We start from the raw sequence: 21,246 nt of genomic DNA, 5'->3' as shown, positions 1-21,246 counted from the left end.
CAACTCCAACTTGGAGAATCTAAACGACAAGTTCCTTGCTCAAGGAAACTTAATCCGTCTTTGGCTTCTGACCAGCCACCATGGAAGAAGATGCAACTCCCCTCCGTTAATGAACGGAAAGCAGCCCACGCAGATGTCAGGAGGATTGAAATGGAGCATGCACAAGACAATGATGTTCTCACCCCTGGGAAAAACTTGCAGAAACTGACACTGCAGCTGAGGATCAGGCCTTAAAAGGAAACACGCAGGTTTCCATGACATGCAGGGTCAAGGAATTTCAAATAAAACATGTCAAATAGCATTTGAATGATCATGATAAACTCACACCAATTAAACTTTCACCTGTTTGCACATCTCGGGGACTGAAATTCTTCGTTCTATATTCTGTTTATAGGCTGTACACCAGAGGAGCAACATCAGCCAAACAATTACAAGGACCTTATGCAGCACCATATGTTAAACTGCTGTTTGATCCTCTGTAACTTCGGAATAATGAATTTGGCTGGGAAGAGCCTTAATATATTTGCTTGAATTGTGAAAACAGGGACTCTCAGAAGGATTCGACCAGGTGCCTGCCATAACATAGCTTATTACAGTGTTTTTTCCAAGAACAGATCTCATTTTTTCCCTTTATATATGTAGGTTTTAGTCTTGATAGAGCTATCAAGCTTGCATATAAGATTTTATAATACATATTCTTTAAATACATTTTATAGAGCAAATCATCTTTCCTGCTGTTCTCTATCTCATACTGTTCTACCTTTAGGACAAATGTGGCTTTGCTCATCTTTAAAGACATCCCAAGGATAGCCTAATAAACCTGAACTAAACTAACGCCACAGTTGCTTGCACCAAAGTGACAATTGTGCTCAAGGATTGTGAACAAAAATTCCCAGGGCAGCACATACCTATTTTCTCATATGAAGAGCATCTATCTAGGCAGATTAAAGTCTGAAATCCTGATTTTGCCCACTGCAGACCTGCCGGACTTTGACTGTGGTTAAGTAATATTGCAATGGTGTAATGCACCATGAAATCTACGGACATATTTCAATAATTACCCTCTAATGTCTCAACCAGGTAAGACACATACATAAACAACTTAATTTTATTAATACATTTTTAATATTCCTATAAACTACTGGTTCTTGGAAGAGAGTTAAGATTAAGGTTCCATTTTCTCCATAGTAGATGAAAAACTAAAACATTTAATTAGATCTCCCAGTGCACATCTGCACATGCAAAGTCTCTTAAGTATCTGCTTATGCAGATAAAAACAGATTTAACTGTTTTTAACACCCCTAGATGCGGTTGGTCTGTCTGCTCCAAGATGTACTAGAACTGATCTTCAAAAAGAGGCTGTGGTGAGACCCAGTGGGGAATCTGTAGACAAATTCAGTGGAAGCAGAATTGGACCAACAGAGAACAAGTTCCTTGTGAAAGAAAACTGCAGAACAAAGAAGTGTGCAGAAGAGGGTGGGTTCACAGAGAAGCCTCTGAAACACATCTGAACAACAGAATGAAACCCTGATGAGACAACACCAGCAGGAAAGACAGAGAAGAAAAATAAACAATTCAAAATAAGATAACCACAGATTATTTGTTTTGCGCAGATAAAACAGCACTACAGATTCTATCACTCTTGAATAATATACAAGTAGGCAGCAAACAAATTCAAAAGGCACCAAAAGTTACAATCGCAAATCTGTATTAGAGATTTGTCTATCCTGTACCATTGGTCAGAGGCATTAAAAAAAGTATAGGTTTGAGAATTTTTTTGTTTGTTTGTTTTTGAGATAGATTTTTTATATAAAAGATTTTATAAACAGGAAATGAAGGTACAGAGAACTTGAAAACAGTTAATGGCAGAAAAGTCTGAAAATGCCTGCAACTTTTGCAGGAAAAAAAATTCACTGTGTGGGTCAAGAACATCAAGAGAATGCAACATTTGAAAGGAACAGTTTAAGGTGATTTTGTATTTGCTATCACTCTTCAGAAATGGTACGACAACGTACGATAAACCAAGCAGTAAACCCAAGATTTACTAATTCACAAAACTCAGGAAAAAAAATTCTTAGACCACCGCATTTTTGATTGAGGAAAAAGAATTGGTAACAAGGATATTAGTACTGGTCCTGAGCAGATCTTCTGTGAAGTCTTTTTCAAGTCTTCTTCACAAACACAGAAGTATGCCAGTGTTCACGAGCATGGATGTTTAGCCATTTAAGACCTACTGCGAAGAGCCTCTGCCTCAAAAGAGAAGACTGTGAAAACAGATATTAAAGATCTGAACCTTAAAGGTGGAAGGGCATTATGTAAACACATATTTATTTATTATGGGAGTTTTTAAATCCATCAAGAATGACCAAAGATTACTGTTCAATAATGTAAACCAGTGCAATGATGCAAATCCTACAGCACACATGTACAAGAAAACAACACACTAACAGCTATGACCCACTGAATTTCTACCTCTGCTTTTTTGTCATAGCCCAGATATTGAACGTAATGGGCCAAATGTATCTCCGATATAGCTTCAATGATGCATAGGGGCTACTATCTGGATGTAAATGAGTCTGCATGCTAACTAGACCTGAAAGGAAGTATTGACTTTTTGTAACTCTTAAAGAGATCACTATGTCAAAGTATTTAATATCAGTACAAATCCCCATCAGCTTAGGCGCTTCTACCAGCGGCAGCAAGGAAGGAAGTACATTATATACTGCTTTAAAAATTATAATTGAATTACTTGCACATGATGCACAAGGCAAAACTGAATTTCCTTCACAGACAGTTCCTTTAGCAGGTCCTTCTTCCCTTCTTCTTCAGACCTCACATGATTTGAAATTTATCCTTTTCATAAAAGCCAAATGAAACTACATATCCTAGAACATAGTATTTCCATAACTCAGGACAACTCAAGCTTTGAATATTACAGGAGAGGGATTATTTCCTGATTATGCTGCATGGCCCAGTTTGGCCAAAAGGACTGCTGTTTCCAAAGAATTCTCCCAATATAAAAAGAGCACCTCATTAACAGGGAGAGGATATTGAAAGAAGACTACAGACTGAGAAATTTCAGTAAGTCACTTCATGTATAACATCTGCCACCCAGATTTAGTAGAGTGAAATACTGCCAAGCACAGTTGGATCTTCAACCATCCTGTCATTACTCTGCCTCCTCAAACTTGACAATCTCAAGTGTGCCAAGCCCCCATCAGAGGTACTTCTGGAGCACTGGGAAATTCAACAAAAGTGGCATATTCCAAGCCTGGATCTGACATACAGGCTCCTCTTTGCATGAGGAAGGTTTTATTTTTAATGAAACATTTTTTTTTTCTTTTCTGAAGACAATGGAAGCTGGTGGGCTGACCCAGTAAACAAAGCACAACTGTCAGCATATTTTAAAATATTACTCACAAACGAGTAGCCCATAAGCAACAAAAATAATGGAGTCCAGTACCCTAAAAACTCCATTTTTCTAATATCTAATATGGGATAGCTGTATACCTTTCCTTCAGAAAGTACTCTTATCAGGGTATCTGTCTTCTATCCAAACTCTTATTTTTTTTAATGTCTTTGAGTCCTCCTCCTCTCAGCAAGGTCTGGTTAATATTGACTGATGTGTTCAAAGTTTTATGGGGATTAGAGCAGAAAACCAATAGGCACATACCTATCAGAGTTATCCCCCAAGAATAATTTTCGCAAGAAGCCAAACTATTTAGCTCATTGAAATAAATAGGAACTTTGGGTCAAGTCCAAATAGCACATCTCATTGACAAATCCTCAAGCACTAGACACAGAAAGATTTCATTATTCTCATTTTACAAAAAGGAGAAAACAGAAATAATGAACAGACAAAATAATCAATTCATGAAAGTTAAAGCATCACAAACCACTACGAACTCCACCTACTGAGGTCTGCCAAAATAGCCTGGGTGAAATCAGAATGATGGAAAGTTAATGGTACCTTATAAGCATTGTCATCTGAGAAAGTACATCATACAGGCTGCTGAAAATAATGACTGACCACATAATTAAGCCCACAGTCATGAATATGCACATTAGCGATAACTAAGTGTCTAGGAAAGCTGGAAGAAGGGGATTTGGAAGCATCAGGAAGGTAGAAGGTGTTGACGGTTTTTGCTCCTGTTCAACAGCAGATTTATAAAATACGGTCATGTGCAATAAGCACCCCATGCAAGTACGTCAATCAAAAGTGTTCTGCTATATTTATGTCTCACTGTAAGAGAAAGCTGTGTTCTTATCACCTTATTTGCTTTATTGATCTGTTATTGCAGGGAAGGGGAAAAACATGTTAATTTGCTCTCTATATAGACCATTTTACCTAAATCGCTACACTACATGAGCTATGAAATCTAGTGTCATATGTTCTCATTGTTCATCACATATATCTGGTACCAGAAGGTAAGAAAACCTTCTTTCCCACTATCAACCTTTTATTCAGGAAAAAAAATTGTCAAAGTAATGTGAAATACAAATTCCTCATGTCAAAATCTGAGAACTCAAGGTCAAACCCACAGAATTAGTAGCTTCATCTGCAGCCATGGTGTAAACAAAAGCAGAAGCCACAGAGGACAGGCATTCTCAGTGAATCACTACCACCTGGTGCGACTGCTGGGGTACCAGCTCCTTCCAGAGAAGTCTCAAGCCTGAGCATGTGAACACACTCACATGCTCTGCGCATTACGGACTGACACCGTAATTTAACAACAGAAAGCTCTGTAATAAGTCCAGTTGAAGGAACTCCCACCTTCTTCCTTGACTGTCATTCCCAGCCCCCTATCATGGCTCTCCAGCCCCTGAATTACACTGGCACAACTCTGTGGGGCCATGCTGTGAACCCAGAGAACCGTTACGGCTTAAAAAAGACCCTAGAAATAAATGTATGTATTTAATTCACAGCATGATCTCTCAAACTATTGTTCTGGCATAGCTGAGGGGTGGAGCAGCACAGTGTGGTGGGAACAGGAATACCTGATGCCAGTATTGTTGACAGACAATTTGAATTGTGAAATTATGGCCTTAGGAAGCTCTCTAAGTGCTCCAAGCATTACGCTCTTAGATTTCCAGTGCCTGGTGGGTCTTAATATACACTCTACAAACAGTTTCCGACTTCAACACTACTTTAGACTCAGCAGTGTCTGCTTTATAGCTTAGCTGATTGTTCTAAAGGCTACCTGAAGGCAAGAGCTCTGCCAACACCCCAGCCCTGCCACCCACTCTCCTTACAGGCTGCCCAAACCCAGCTGGAGTTTGAACTATTTAGCGATCTCACTTGCTAATATAGCAACGAATGGTAGAAACTTTCCAGGAAAGATCTGACTGCTTGATGTTGATCACCCAAGATCATTACATAAACAGGTGGGATACAGGAAAACTAACCCCTAGATAGGTTTAAGTACACCAGCTAGCTTTCCCAGAGCCATCCTGAAAAACAGCCCAGCAGGCAAGTAATACATTCAGGCATCAAGTGGTTGCTTCAGGTCGTATGCTATAGCTGTGTGGGACAAAAAAAAAAAAAACCCCAAAAACACAAAGAAAACACCCACAAACAAAGCTGCGCACACACACAGAGAAGAGAAGATCCTGCTCAGTTCTTTGAATGCAGACATCTCCGTTCAGGACAGAATTCTAGATGCAAGACTAAGACATTCTTCTCTGTTTCCTGCTGATTAGCCCCACACACAACGCAAGTGTGCCAGCTTGACTAACTGCTATTCTGAGGTACTTAATTCTCCACATGACTTGTCAAGGAAGCCAAGTCTCCACTGAGACAAGGCTCTCCAGTTGATTCCCTGCATCAGGTACATTAAATAACATCACCTTAACTTCCAAGCACATAAATTCCTCTTCCTCTCTGTCTCATTTCCTTAGTTGAGGATTGGTAATAGCAGCACTGCTCTACATGGAAAGCTATGGTGAAAATAAGCATAGCTAATGGAATGTGCATGCAACTCCCTGTAACTTATACTAATGGAGATCAGTTAAGTATAGGGAGCCCAGTGTTAATATGACTGAAAATACACATCCATATAGAAAAATCTGTTAGTCTGAGCTTCAGATCATCATTCCTACATGACACAGGATCTAAGCAGAACAGAATGCAAATTTGCCTGTGAACAGAAGATACATGCAACTTGCATCAATGTCAGGAATGGTTCAGTTACACTTGACCTTCACCTGAAAATTCACAATGCATCTAAAAACATGAGTTAATTCAAGCCACCAAGAGCCAAGGAAGGAAATGTATTACTCCAGTTTTACATAATAAAGAGCTGAAGTACTTGAGTGTGATTAGTTACTTTTCTTAATGTCCTTTGTATATTTAGTGCTGAGCAAACAGAAGTTGATGTACGTCCTGGCAGGAGAAGCAGAAAGAGAGCAGAGCTGCCCATAGAGTTGGTCAATGATTTAAACATTCTAGGAGAGGAAGTATTTGTTGTTTCACTCCACTGAGTTATGTTTTTATTGTTATTTACTCAGTGTCAGTTAATTGTTATTGAATGCCAGCTTAGAGACTTGGTAACAGATTAGATAAATTTTGCAAACGTGAAAGATTTCCATTTGGTGGTTTGGTACAAAATTTCTGAGGATAGCTAAGGCATCTGTTGAAAAGCAACCCAGTAGCAAGGCTGGAAACAGACTCTAGCATTCCACTCCTTACACTGTCTGCTCTAACTCGATTTCCTGTACTTCACTTCCCGTAACACAAGTAAAAAGCATTTCTATGACCCTCAGCAACCAATAGAACCAATTAATCATCCAGTCACATGAAAGGCCTTACAATTTTTTCGTGATATACATAGAGAAATAGTCAACGCTTACATATGCATTCAGATGATACCTGAAGCCTGCCTAGTACATCATATAACTGGCTATTACAGCAAAAAACTTCCCAAGACAATCTAACATTTATTCTAATCTTTAAAATAGCTCCATCTTCTGGTATATTCTTTCCATACTATGTTTAAGTACCATACTTCATTCCTTATCAATTTTTAATTCTATTTGGTACCTGACAACTCAAACCTAATTTCAGTGTTAAGGTACTTAACATGCAGTAACCCTGTGAAGGCAAAAGAAAGAGGGCTACTTAACTTACAGCTCTTGAAACAGTGGACAGATCTAAGTATTTACCTAAGATCATCCATATGTTAACACTACGTTTTGAGGGTACCCCAAAACCACTCAAGATCAGAATCCCTGCCTGGACAAGGAGTCTGGAAGGTCAGCCCATGAGTCAGACTCCTCCGTAGGTATGATCACCCTGTGGCAGTGCCTATCCCTTGCTACTGACCAAACACCAAGAAGTTTATGCTCCTTACTTCAGTATTTTAGCTAAGTGTCTAATATTAGGCTGGATGAAGCAGGTCCTTAGAGACCTTTTGTGGAAAAGGTGACACAGACCCAGCTGGACCAGTCCAAAAACACCCCACAGCTTTCACAATCAAGGGCAGTGCCAGAATTGCAACAATAAAGGTGAGGCTGAGCAGGCACTCTTCCTACTGCTAATGCTCTGACACTGCGCAATTAAAGCTTTTACTGCCTAATGCATTCAGGTTGAACAGTATTCTTACCAGGTTCTTACTTTTGCTTATAAAACTGTTTCAATGGCTTGTTCAGTGACTGTTAGCATAAAGTGTATGCAGCACTAGAACAGAAGCCAGAACCCAGAACTCCTGTGCCTAGGAGGTAAGTCATATTTCCTTTTACTCTCTCTGTTCATTGCCAGTAGCTTTCCTCCTTCCTCCAGCTGTATTTTAAAAGCAAATGGTGAACACTGCTCTGCCTTGGGGGAGGAAATGATGGCACCTGGTTTAAAATTAGAGTCTAAGAGGATGGAGGAACCTTCCTCAAGTGACTCAATGGTCTCTACTCCAAAAATCAGATTATGCTTCACACACACAGTTCTGCTCTCTTTTCTTCCTGTTGGTTTGCTCATGCATTGGCTACCAACATTCAACATACAGGTTTCTGGATTACATTCTAGTCAGGGTACCCAGAAGATAGATACTGCAACCCAATTTGTTGATACTTCGACCCCTTACTAGATCCAGTACAGTCCTTGCTGATGAGTAGTTACAACATACAGATTACATATCAACAAGCACGTTTAAGTACATTCTGTTTAAATTAAAGTATATCCTAAAGTATTTCTTAAGAAAGAATTAGAGCAAATGCATGCTTTGTGTGGTTTGTAGAATCAAGCAATAAAACTTTCTATTAATAAGCAAACCCCTGAGTCTTAGCAGTGGTAGTAGTTCCTTCAGTAGACCTCTGAAGAACTACTCATTCCAATGAGTGCTCAACAGAGATAATGATTAACGATTTCAGGAAAGCTGTTCTAGTGGAAGGAAAAAACAAAACAAAACACAAAGTAATTCAGCTTCAGGGCTATGAAATTGGTTTTAATGCAAGATATTATTATACAGTGATTCAGCTTTTCTTGTGCATATGCTCATGCAGATGATTGTTAAAGATCAAAACAGCAGGTGGGGAAAAAAGCCAGATAATGTATCAAAAGCTTTTCAGAGTCTCTACATCACAGTCAAAAACAGAATTTCAAAGATGTTAAAGCAAGCAGGAAGTCTCACTTCAAGGGAAAACACAATAAAGACACTTTTCATAATCTAGGTGAATTGTTTGCAATATTTTCACTGCTGAAAGATGGCCGGGTAGTCTTTGTGACAGTAGTTCTGCTGAATTACATGTAACTACTTCTAGGAGAAGATAGAAATCCAAGTCCCAAAAGACAGCTGCAATGTCCTACAAGCTTCAGTTACACAGGAAACCATAAGCAACTCTTGACTTGGAAGATTAGTTCATGAGATTAAGTCTTTGTACTTAAAATAAAGAAATAAATAAAAGTGTGTGTGTTTAAAGCCTATGAAGACTGAAACAACAAGTCACTGCATGAGTTGTGGTAAAACAACAACTGGTAAAACAGTATGATGATCCAATAACCCAGCAGCAATCCAACTGCAAGCAGGCAGATCAAGAAACTTGGCAAGCATAGGGCGTACTCTGCATGCATGCCAAAGAACTGAATTCTGAAAAGATTTCTCTATTTTAATGAGCTAAACTCATGTAGCATGCTTTACCGCACACACACAAAGTTATTTACATTACACATTATCAACCGTGAACTAAGTTTCCTGAGCACAAGACTGCATATGACAAAATGGCACACTTTACAGCAATAGAAGCAAAGTTGCGATGTCTGGAAAGATAGTATTGCAATGCACTCCCACAATGAAATGCAGGAAAAACTTTGTGATGGTTTAGCTAAACAGCACGGTGGTTTTAAAATTTGCACTGTATTTATTTACAAAGTTAAATGTTTCATAAATACACAGACACAAATAGACAGATACTCTTAAAACAGTACAAAAAAATTCCATTATGCTCTGTGCATCCTGGTTTCCAATGAACCCAAGCAGTGTTAAATATTGCTGTAGTAGATTTTATACTTCATTGCTAATTTTACACTAAGCAAACACTGCAAAAGGAAAAAATAAACCTTTATGACATAAGGGGAAAAAAAGCAATACCTGTCCTTTCAATAATGCCTACATTTCCAGAAAACCATGGACCTGATCCTTCCACTAGCATATATTTAATTTTACTGTCATAAGTAGATCTCATTGGTTTTAACAGAAAAGAATTTATATTAGTAAAGATATACATGTATTCATGACTGAGGACAAATCATGCCTTTTACACAGTAATTAACACAGTAAACAAATTTAATACTCCTAATACACAGAGATTTTGCTTACACAGGGAAAAGAAGGTTGCTGAGCCAAGAAGTACAGGTTAAGCAGACTTAAACTATAATATTTTATTGTAAATGCATACAGAGACAGCCATATATAAAAATGTTCACTTGCTGTAGTTAAATGAGATTAAACTCCACTGAACTTTCTGTATTTTAGTTGCATCAAGCACAGTCAGCTATCAGTTCTCAGGAGGCAGCATCCTGCCTCATTCAAAGTCGATAGAAATTTTGCCATCAGTTTCTGAGTCAGAGAGAGTTTTGGAGACAGCTTCCTCTCCCCCATCACTTTTTTTTGTTTTTATAAACAAGAGCAGAAAGAAATCTCCCTCATTATGAACGAATTCGACTAAACAGTGAAAAGGATAATCAGAATATATTCTCAAATCTCTTGCAACAATTAGATTCTCATAGGAGCAGAGACTTTTATTACCTCTCCCTTCTTTATTTGACCCTCCCCAGAACCACCATATCATTTGATTACATGTAAAGCAAATCATATGCTTGAGTTTCCTTAAGAGTGAAAAAGCATGTACGAGGTCCCTTTAATAAGCAGAACAACCCATCCCATATATTCAGACTAACCGTGCTCAGTTCAGACCAATGAATACTTGGCTGCCCATGCTCTACTTTTTGAGGGACAGTGGTCCTAGTCTGGATTCTTCTGCCACTGACCTGTATGGAGCTATCCTTTCGCCCTTTTCTTCATTTCACAAAGAACCATGACCAGGGATACATGCCCTTCAAGTGTGAAAACTGCTAGACTCAAGGGGCTCTGCATTTCATACTCATGAAATCACAAAAAAAAATGAGAGGAATGCTATCTAATTCTTACAGTTTAGATATAAGAATATGCTAACAGATGGGGTCATCTGTCCAGATATCTTCTAGTGCTGTGTTTTATGTGTCCAGCCGATAACAGTCTTCCCTAAAGGCTAGAAATGAGGCATACACCAAAGCAGAGAAAAGAAAGTGACAGGCACAAGCATTTGATTTATGAGAAACAAAACTGCATTATTTTATGCCAGTTCCCAGTTAACTCCCTGCAAGTCAAAGGAAGGCACTTAGGTCTTATGTTTGATTTGATTCACTCATGAATTTGGATATCTATAATGGAAATTGTAACATCGTGGTTTTATCCTCGCCACGCTTTTGAGGTAAGAGGGGGTTTGGGTTTGCTCTTCTAACAAGGAACTGCGACATTGCAACTGTAGGTGACTTGGCAGTCATCTCGCAGTAAGACATATAAGAACAAAGAGCTGGAACCAAGTCATTCCAGGTAAATACCTTAAAAAATAAAAATAAAAAAAAAGGCCAACTCTCTTGATCCAGTTTCAAAATTAAATATCAACTAGCAGTAATATATATTACTGGATACAATTCACTTTTGTAGATGAGGTATATCAGACACAGGATATGATTTTTCCCATAAGCATGCCAGCAAATGAAACATTTCTTTTACAGGACAGCAAAAATATAAAAAGCGGGGCGGGGGGGGGGGGGGGGCAGAAAACAACCTTAAAAGATCCTAGTCAGAAGCTTTAAAAAGCTTCTAGTGTTTACACATTGTTAGAAAATAAACAGAGGGAAACGTAAAAGAGAAACGTGGTTCCCAGGAACACAATTTAATGCTGTAAACTTTTTCTAACATTTTCCATTAATTTGTTGTTGCCAGTGCTATTTCAGTTCTTCCCGATCAGGAGGAGGAACCACACAAACATATAAGATGCAGCCTCTACCCTAAAAAGGCTTAGTGTGAAGTGACACAGCTAGAGCCTTCAACAAATTGCAAGTGGAGAGAAAGCAGAAAAGACAAGGAAGCAGAAATAAAAACTGCACTATTACATAGGTTAATTAATAGAAGATTCCTTCAGAATAGCAGCAATACCTTTTCCAAACTTCGACATATACCCTCTTTCAGTGGTTTTGAGTACTAACAAACCAAACAAGTTAGAAGTCAAGTCAAATGCTCTGCCTGCTTCCGTGACTTTTAAGAGTTCTTCCTTCAGTGACGTTCAGGCCACATAAAGATGCTCTCTTGGGACAGAATAAATTCTTGCTTAATTTATCATATGCCAAAGTGAACCTTAAGTGGCAGGCATGGATACTGGAGTGGAAAGCAGACCTTTCAGGAACACAACCCCAGGCCATTAGTGCAATTTGAAGAGGAAAATGACATTAAAGGAAGTATTTTCAGTTGTACCAGAAAGCTGTAAGCATTTCAGATTTTAGGGCAATGTTGCCAAAAATTAGTTTTTAATACATTACATACTATTTGGGGGGGCTTTCTCTTTTTCTTGCAAATTCAGCTCTTGGAGACAGAAGTCTTTTTCTTTAAAAGAAAAGCGCTTTTAGCTCTCAGTGGGGAAGATGATCTTGAACACAAATAAAAACACCTCTAGAATTTGGGAGAGCAGGACCTGCCTCAGTATTACGCTTGCTAACAGCACAAAAGCAAGAAGCCAATCGTAATTAAAATATAAACTGTTCAGGAGCAAAAGGAAGAGGTGAATAGGAAAGAAGGATTAAGGAAAGAGCTGGTATGGCAAGATAGATCAAGAGCAGAAAAGAAATAACAGGAAAATGTACAAGATCTGAAAGAAAGGGAAACAATGCGCTGAGCAGTACCTTGGGAAAAAATCACTCTCCTCTCAGCACACTTATAAGCACACCCTTGCTTTCCTGAGTATCAATATTTGTTACTCCTTAAGGAAACATTGGTATCAGCTTATCCTCAGTCAATATTTGCATTGTAAGTCAAAAATATTAAATGATCACCTCAAGAGAAATAAAAACCTACTTATTATATAATTACTAAATGAAGGGTTAAAATGACATCTTGGTTGTTCTCTGCCCAATCTGTAATTGCTAGATGATGGCAAGCACTGTAAATAAAACAGTGTCCACAGTAGTGTCACTCAACTTATTACTTTTACATGTAGAAAGTTCTTTGATTTTCTGCTTTCTGGTTTATGCTAGCAACAACAATCTCCTGTTCCTAGTCTCTTAACCTAAATGGTTGTTAAGTGTTAGAGGGAAAGCCAAGAGGCCTCAGCTGCTCTAGGTGTTTACTGCCTCCCAGAAAGTACCCTCACCATCATTCATTATTTCCTAACCCAGTTTCTTAGCAGATTGAGGGTTTTGTTGTTGTTGAGGTTTTTTTAAATTGTTTTCTCAAATCAGAGAACTTCCAGTTTGTTACCAACATAATTCTGAAAATAAGACCAAAACATGAATCATGTTTTCTAAAGGTTCCAGACCACACGGACAGAAGCAATCTGAACATTGCCCTGGTGTCTATTTCTGGATATCCATCTAGTTAATATATCATATGAAGTCTCCACAGAAGTGTTCTGCAGGAAATACATTGAACCAGAACAGATGCATTAGAAATCTACAACTCTACTAAACCAGCGAAATAGTCACGGTATTTGTGCTTTGGCTAGGCTCAGGCCTACTTTTGCTAATAGCAGAACTCCTACAGACTTCAGTGAATTTAAGATTTCCCCATTGATTTCAACTTACACTATATGAAAGTTTAGAACTTTCATTTTAGGATGACAAACTTTAAATGCAACTAAAAAAGTATATGACACTCGTTGATTTAAAGAGGCTTATCGTAGGAATTCAAGTGCAAAAATGTAAGTTAATAACCATTTCCTATGCATAAAAAAATTGCTGTATCTAAAATTCTCTCTTAAGTATTGCAACTTTCATCTTCAAGTAGGCACAAGGCTGACATTGCAGTACCACTTTAATGTACAGGAGATAAAGGGAAAGAGACCAAGAAAAAAAAAATGTGATGCTGTCAGTGAACAAACATCACACAGTAAACAAATGAGACATCCTAATTTCTCAGCTTTATTAACTTAAGGCACTGATACAGATAACAGTAGTAATCAAATATAACAAAGAAATTTCACCATCACAAGGCTATTTGTTTCTACGCATACCTATCTGCCAAGTACTACAATTTATCTGTTTATTTATTTATCTTTTACACATTAAAATCAAGCATTCCCATTCCACTTCATCGCATTTCTGGACTTCTTAAAAACAAACAAAAACAGGAAAAAAACCCACTTACCAGGAATAATCATGAATAATAGTCTGGGTAGATTTTTACTTTCATCTTTTGAGAGGTCCTTCCAGGGCCCGCACTTTAAGACATGGGTAGCAGCTCCACAACAGTAAATAAATTCTTCATGTAATGGGACTGGCTCTTCTGACCTCATGTTTGCTGTTAGACAAAGTAAGATATTATAATGTACCAGCAAATATTTACATGGCTAGCTCTGTACCATTACACTTTCTCCAATTTAATCATATAATAATTACGAAAAACAAAACTTCCCCCACAGTAGTTGTCATCCCTACCAGAGGCCCAATGCAATATTCGGAGCTTTAATAGGCTGTAGACATTTATACATGCCATACTGGACTATAATGCCTATTCTACCTAAGGGCAAGTAATTTTATATTTCCTATTTATTCTACCCAGTGAAAAGATTCAAGCGAAACCTATTGGAAAGCAAACAAAAGAACCACCTAACAAGCAGAACTGCGGCATGAATGTCTTCACAAGTTGTGCGTGCCCCAACCATGGGAGCACAGTGCCTTAAAGAACAACAAAAAGGTCTGAGGCCACAGCAAATGTACTAGCCACTAGGTTGCCTCTCAGCAGCAGGTGTGATCTCCAAATTAACTCCAGCATAACTTACTTCTCTAGAATCTAAAATTTTCAAAGAATTAAAGGAAAAGTCTTCGAAGGTTAAGGCTATTCAGGATGCGATCAACTCAAGCAAATGTTTATGTCCATCCACACAGCTTTTCTTAAATGATTTGGTTGCCCAAATGTAATGATGGGAAATAAAACAGTACGTTACAGCATTAAAAGAAAGAAAAAAGCAGCATGTTCATCAGTTCAAGTATTTATCGTACACAAAGTGCTTGTGCCCTGCTAGGATAGCACTTTGGAATTGGCTGGTTAACCAAACCCCTTCATCAGCCCTTTAGTGGGGAGGAAAAAAAAAAGTCTCTTCATCAGGTGACTAGTTATGGATTCAAATGTCATCAGGATGAACCATGACACACATGAACATCTGCCAGAGTGAGCATTTACCGCGGGCTAACAGGCGCAGTTACCAAACGGCGAGCCAGAAGCCCGCCCTTGCTTCTGCATGGCCACACGCATGCTCCACTTGCGACCAAGACTGGTGCTCGGCAAGTCAGCAAGGCTCTTCGTAACGACTTCAAGGGTCATTTAAGGCCTATAAAATACCTCTAATCAGGTAAGAGTCGTACTTCAGGCTTCGGACAGCAACAGGTCGGCCTTAAGCAGAGCTGAAGAACCTGGTTAAATTTTGTAGAAACGGCTATGAATTTTAATCCAAAAGATGACCATCTATAATGGAAAAGGCTGTCCAATTTAACTGTTTTTGATAAAAAGGGTCTAACTTTCAGGATGTACTGGGTACAGACATTAAAGCTGACAGAAGTACACATGCTATATAAAGATAAAAATGTAACAAGACAGTAAGCAAAACAAACAAAAACCCCAAAATCAAGATTATACACCAGCAGTTCTCAAGGGTAACCCTCAAGGACTTCACATCCAGTCACTGCAGGAAAACTTATTAGTAAGCCTCATTTTGAAATGAGCAAAGTACAACCACCTTAATGTTATTTAAGGAGAAGATTGCTATCTTTCCTGAGTCCAAAACTCACTATTTAGTTTATGATTTATGTGGGAGCAATGCAGCACCACATGGAATTAGGAGACAGAATTCAAACAAGATTAAAAATATGATCAAATCACATGCAATAGAAAATAATATTGCAATAAATGGGATAATATTTGTGTACCATGATAATCTTTAAAACATCAAACATATCTAGTTAAGGATAACATTAGCCTTTTCAAATTTGTTTGCTAAGTGAAAAAAGGCCATTCATTTTTCAGTACAAGGATCCAAGTTCTACGTCCTAATTGCTTTGTGAAGTTTGGGGCCTGAAAAATTGAACAGTAAGAAGTACAAAGTGTTACTGATAACAAGCTTATTCGACTACTGTACTGAAACACTAAATAGAAACTCTCAAAGCATCTATACTACTTGTATGGCAAAGTATTTATTTGGCTTTAAATTTGTCTCCTAACAGCCAAAATTTCCAGGACCAGCTATGGGAGGAGGGCAGTGGTACTGGAAAATTGGCAGTGCTACAGGAGCAGACCTGAAAGGAAGCTGTACGTAGTGATGCTCGACTACATAAAAAGTGCACTTGCAGAAACAAGAGTTCCTTTCTTCCTCCAGTTTGCATTTGAAGTTTTGAAAGGTTGGAGCTAAACAACAGGCAATACGGAAGAGTCAGATTTTGTTAATTTAAGACAAAGCTTCAAGTCCCTTGGAGAGAGGAAAAAAAGTACAATGCAAACAGAGAATGCTTCTGGAGGGAAGGGAGTTTAACACTTTCAATTACAGCATAATTCGCCGGATGAGGCTTTTTCACCTCACTACTCTCTCCCCACCCAAAAGATACTTTTAATTGCAAAGGAGATTGCAAAGGAGATATCTTTATTGCTTCATTATTCTCCATGTTACCTTTTTTAACTTACAGTGACAATAACATAAATAATTGAAGCAAAGGTTGTCAAACTAAAATAAGGTAAATTTTGCAATGCATTATTCCTGCTTTATTCAATTCTTCATTACTTAAAGCTGAAAGTAGTCAAGAGCATCTCTGACAGAAAAACCCAGTTACACCAACAACCAATGCACACATTCAGTCTCTCAGCACTTTTCTCAGGTGTTTACAATCAGGAAACAAAATTTGTAAGTCCTTATTCACAAAAGTAGGTTTCATATGAAGCTTCTGATCATGGACAAATAAAATCAGTTGCAAAGTTTCATTTGAGATTGATTTTACTGAGGAACTCCAATGGGAAATCCCACTGACAATGCTTCATTCATAAGTAGCACTTGTGAGATAAGGTCATAAACTAAATAATGCAAAAAGAAGGTAAGTAATATATTTCAGATTGGAATGGTAGGCTTTTTGGCTTCACACCAACTCTTGTAGTGGCTCTGTTTCAGTTTTTATACATATCTTCTAGTTTCTAATATGCACAATATTGCAATACCTGGAAGCAAGACTGCACACTAAAGAAGAAAATGTTGTACAGTTAAAAAATTTGCAAACACATCTACTAAGTTTCTCAAAGAAACTGTCCTCCTGAGATAATCCCAAAAGTTTCCCAGTATCAACTCTATGCAATAGCTGAGGGTGTATTATTTATTTACTTACTGTGAGGTGGTTATCTGTATTTTTTGCCTTTGGTAACACAAATAGAGAAAAATACGGAGAGAAGACAGTGAAGACATGACTGGTGGGAGTTTCACCAGGGTTATCATCCTGGTGGGGCGGGGAAGGGAACAGAGCTAGGGAAAGAGATGTGACTGTAAGAGATCAGGCTCCTTTACTTCCCATGGAATAGTTTGTACATTGTAATATACATTAAGACTTTTGACAGCATTTCCCACTTTGTATTTGCAAGTTAAGGAAATACAGGGTAAATAAACTGACTTACATAGGCTGAAAACTAGCTGAACCAACAGGCTTAAAAAGGAGTAGTCAATTACTGGCTATTAGCTGGATGTCAAACAAGTGGAGCACTCTCACATCAACACTAAGGCCTATATAGCTCAACACCTTCTTCAAAAACCCGGATGATGCGACAAAAATGAAGCCTCAGCAAACAATGCTGAATCAGCTGGGACAGTTGATAAAATCAGAAAAGAGCTTCAATTCAGAGGGTTAAGTTCCCTTGAGAAACTTAAGGACTGGGCCAACAAATCCCTTATGAAGCTCAACAGCAAGAAGTACAAAAATCTGCACCTGGGCCAGAAGGTCGTGCTTCAGCAGCAGCGAGGAAGCAACTGGCTGAGCAGCAGCCCAGCTGAAAAAGACATTTGTCATGATGGACGCCAAACTGAATAAAAAACAACAATATGCTCTCAACAGAAACAAGGCAAGCCGCATATCGGACTGAATTAGGAAAAGCATGGCCAGCAACTTGAGGGAAGTTACTCTTCCTTTCTACTCAGCAGTAGTGAGGGCACAGCAACTACACTGAGTGTAGTTTTGTCCTGTCTCTCCTACTCTCCAGTTCAAGGATACTGGGAAAATGGAGATAGTCAAGCAGAGGACTGTCAAGATGGTCAGCAGCCTATAGCAAGTGACCTCTGAGGAAAAGCTGAGAGAACTGCACTTTTTTAACCTGGCAAAGAGAAGGAGAAGGAGTAATCTAATAGCAACATACAAGCACTTGAAAGAAAACCAAAGATATCAGAGCCAAACTTTTCTTCAGTAGTGTCAGATGGTAAAATAAGAGGCAGGTTGTGCCTTGAAAGGTTCAGACATGAAAAGTTTCTTTGCTAGGAGGATGAAGCAGCCCTGGAAGACAAATCTCAGAAGTGGTGGAATCTCTATTGCTGGAGGTTTTCAAGACTCAGCTGGACAAAGCAATAGTTCTGGTCTGAGCAGAAGGTTGGACTAAGTTTTCTCTAGAGCTTTCTTTAAACCAACACTTTGCAATTCTTATGTCCCTAAATTACCAGAAAGGATCAAAAGGTGAGCTGCCACAAGGATTTCAGCCAATTTTTCTAGTACCTTAGCAAAGGCAGCAGAGGTCTTCAGGACTACAGTAGATAACAATAACTATATAGGTCAGAAAAGGAATGCAATCCAGAGCAGACCAGAAAATCAGGAAACCAAAGTAGTTGTATTCCAGAGATTAACTGCACCAGCTAAAAAAAGAAAAAAGAAAAAAAAGCCACATACATACACACATTGGTGAGCTTATTTGATTCAATTCAACACCACAACACAAAAGAATAACTGGAAAAATATACAGAAAGTGAGATTCCTCCAGCTAACTGCTAGATGCTGAGCTCTAACAATTTCTGAAACATTATCCCCCGAGCAGAATCATCCAGACCTGCAAAGCTCTTTGATTTGCAGACCAGAACTAATCTGCTCATACCTAAGAAGTAGAAAGTAGAAGGAAGAAACTGACTGACTTGGTAGAAAAGCTGCAAAGATGAATGGGGAGGGGGGCAGGAATACCTAGATGTCATCAAAGATTTCTTTGAACAAACGACAAACAGCAGAAGCCAGATTTCTGACGGAAAAACAGCAAAAGTAGCCAAAGAATCTGCAGGATGTTGTGACACTGGTCACAAATCTTGAACCACTCTGCATGAGCAAAACAGCCAGCAGCAGATAAAATAGAAACATTTCTTCATGCTCTAACCTACAAATCTGTGTCAAAGATATCTGCTGGAAAGGACATACTAGTCCATTCCTTGCTAGTTCTGAAGCATTAAATAAAAACTGTGAAGTGTTATTTGTAAAAACAAGCAAAACTAACAAGCAAAACTACAAAACTAACACTGTACAAAAATCAAATGAAGAAATGTAGTTACATGAAAGGTCCTTTAAAATGCCATAAAAGCCAACCTTGCATACCTAAGGCAGCCCAAAACAGTAGGCTGTGTTCCTCTAAAACAAGCAAAAGAAAGACTGCTTCCCTAACATCCCCCATCAACCTTGTTCCAACAAGCTACTTCACAGTGATATGAACAGTTCAGGAGAGTTTGGGGAGCTCAGAAATCAGAAAACATTTTCAGATCCCACAATGATACAAGCCTACATTGGTCCAATACAAGGCTAGTAATGCAGAGGGTGATCAGCACCCTGGGGAAATGGATTAGAAGGCCTACCACAACTTTTAACCAACCTTTGGATCTCACAGATGATTTTGGCTTTAAAAAAAAGGATCAGAATGTGATGGTGACTATAGAAAAATCAAATTAAGCTCTTCTTAATTACCATAAATAGATTATAATCCAGCTGTTACAGCACACATGGTCTTGATTTCCACACTACTCTCAAGAGGAGGAAACAGCAAATGAAAGACTTGAGAGAAACTTTTTGCACTTCTGGCAATGAGACATTGATTTTTACTTCTGATCTCATTCCTCCTTTGGTAATCACACACCTCAGTTTTTGCTTGTGCTGACATTCCTTTTATAAAGGTCTCAAAAACCCAGTTATGCCTGCACAGTGCTCAAACAGCAAAACCACTGCACCCTGTTACTGGGTAGGTGACGTAGCTCTCCATTCAGCACTGCAGCTTTATCACCAGGTTGGTCCCATGAAGCATCAGCACCCCAGCAAGCCAAGGCAGCAGCCAAGGAAATCATGATGCATTACCCTGGTGTGGCTGAGGGTCCCCTGAGACCCCATACAGTACCAGCAACTATAAATAGACCCAAAGCTATTAAAAAAAAAAAAAAAAAAAGGCATTCTAAAACTGGAATGTGGTTTATCCAATGCATTTACAGTGGAAGAGGTCCTACATGTGCCCTATCAGTTTGTTTAATCATACCCACATGGTAGCTTCCATATGAAATCTTTTCAAAAGAGTTAAAACATCTTAAGTTCTTTTTGTTTTATTAAAAAAAGAGGTATTTACTTTACAAGCATCATTAAGTGGGGGAAATCCCAAAGATCACAAGAAAGCTGTAGCTATATTCCTAACAATGCAGCCAAATCCCAGTCAATATGCAAGCCTGATGCTAAAGCTAATAATGTTGATGATCTAAAAACAAACAAACAATAAATTAGTTGCTTAAAGAAACAAGTGCACACAAGGATATACCAAGGGTTTAATTTGCAAAGTGCAATATGGGTTATTTTCCAGAATGAAAAAAGGGATTTCTGGAAGATGGGAAGGTTTTTAGATTTGATCCTAAAGGAAGAAGTAGTCAATCACTTGCATGTAATTTTGAGATCTACTGGATAGATGAAGTCACTTTTAAAGATATCTTTCTCTCTGAATACTACATTAGGAGTATTCTGGACCCAGAGGAAAATCTTGGCTTTTAAAACTGAAATCCCACTAAGGAATAAAAAGAAGGTAGAGAGGTAAGGAACAGGTTGACCTAGCAAATACATGTTAGATATATGATCTGGGATTAGACTGCAATCGTAGCAAAAACCTCAGTGAAGTAAAGACAGTAATCCTACATGACAGAATGTAAAAAGCTGGAACTGAAGTGCAATATTTTCATGGTAGAGAAGGTTTCTAGGGAGGAAGCTATGCCAGGTCTTGTCTGAGCAAAAAATTTTACAGAAACAGCAGACTTTTGTCAAGAGCATGTCGTAAATGAGCTTTCCCAGCTGCCTGCAAGAAAATCAAGCAAATAGCAAAATTCTACTATAGAAAACCAAAGGGAAACAAATCATATTTTGGAGTAGATAGCATGAAAAAAAGAAATCAAAGATGACAAAGTTTCCAAAGTCTGTGAATTGTTTAATTATTTATTTCTGTATCAATCATGTTGGACAGAATATCAACATTTTGGGAACTGCAGGGCAAAACTAAG

The 21,246-nt window shown here is 38.4% G+C and overlaps 1 protein-coding gene across 2 annotated transcripts in view; it reads right to left on the bottom strand.

The window, feature by feature from the left end:
* LDAH (lipid droplet associated hydrolase) overlaps positions 1-21,246 on the bottom strand; it is a 122,721-nt gene that overhangs the window by 96,336 nt on the left and 5,139 nt on the right. For both annotated transcript variants that reach the window (XM_064508361.1, XM_064508360.1), the window contains exon 2: positions 13,887-14,039. In XM_064508361.1, the coding sequence (XP_064364431.1) occupies positions 13,887-14,039 (153 nt within the window). The remainder of the gene's footprint in view (positions 1-13,886; positions 14,040-21,246) is intronic.

This window comes from Dromaius novaehollandiae, chromosome 3 (genome assembly GCF_036370855.1).
Source record: "Dromaius novaehollandiae isolate bDroNov1 chromosome 3, bDroNov1.hap1, whole genome shotgun sequence".
Lineage (NCBI taxonomy): Eukaryota > Metazoa > Chordata > Aves > Casuariiformes > Dromaiidae > Dromaius > Dromaius novaehollandiae.
Note: the sequence above shows the minus strand (reverse complement) of the source record. Positions and strands in the feature narration are given on the sequence as shown.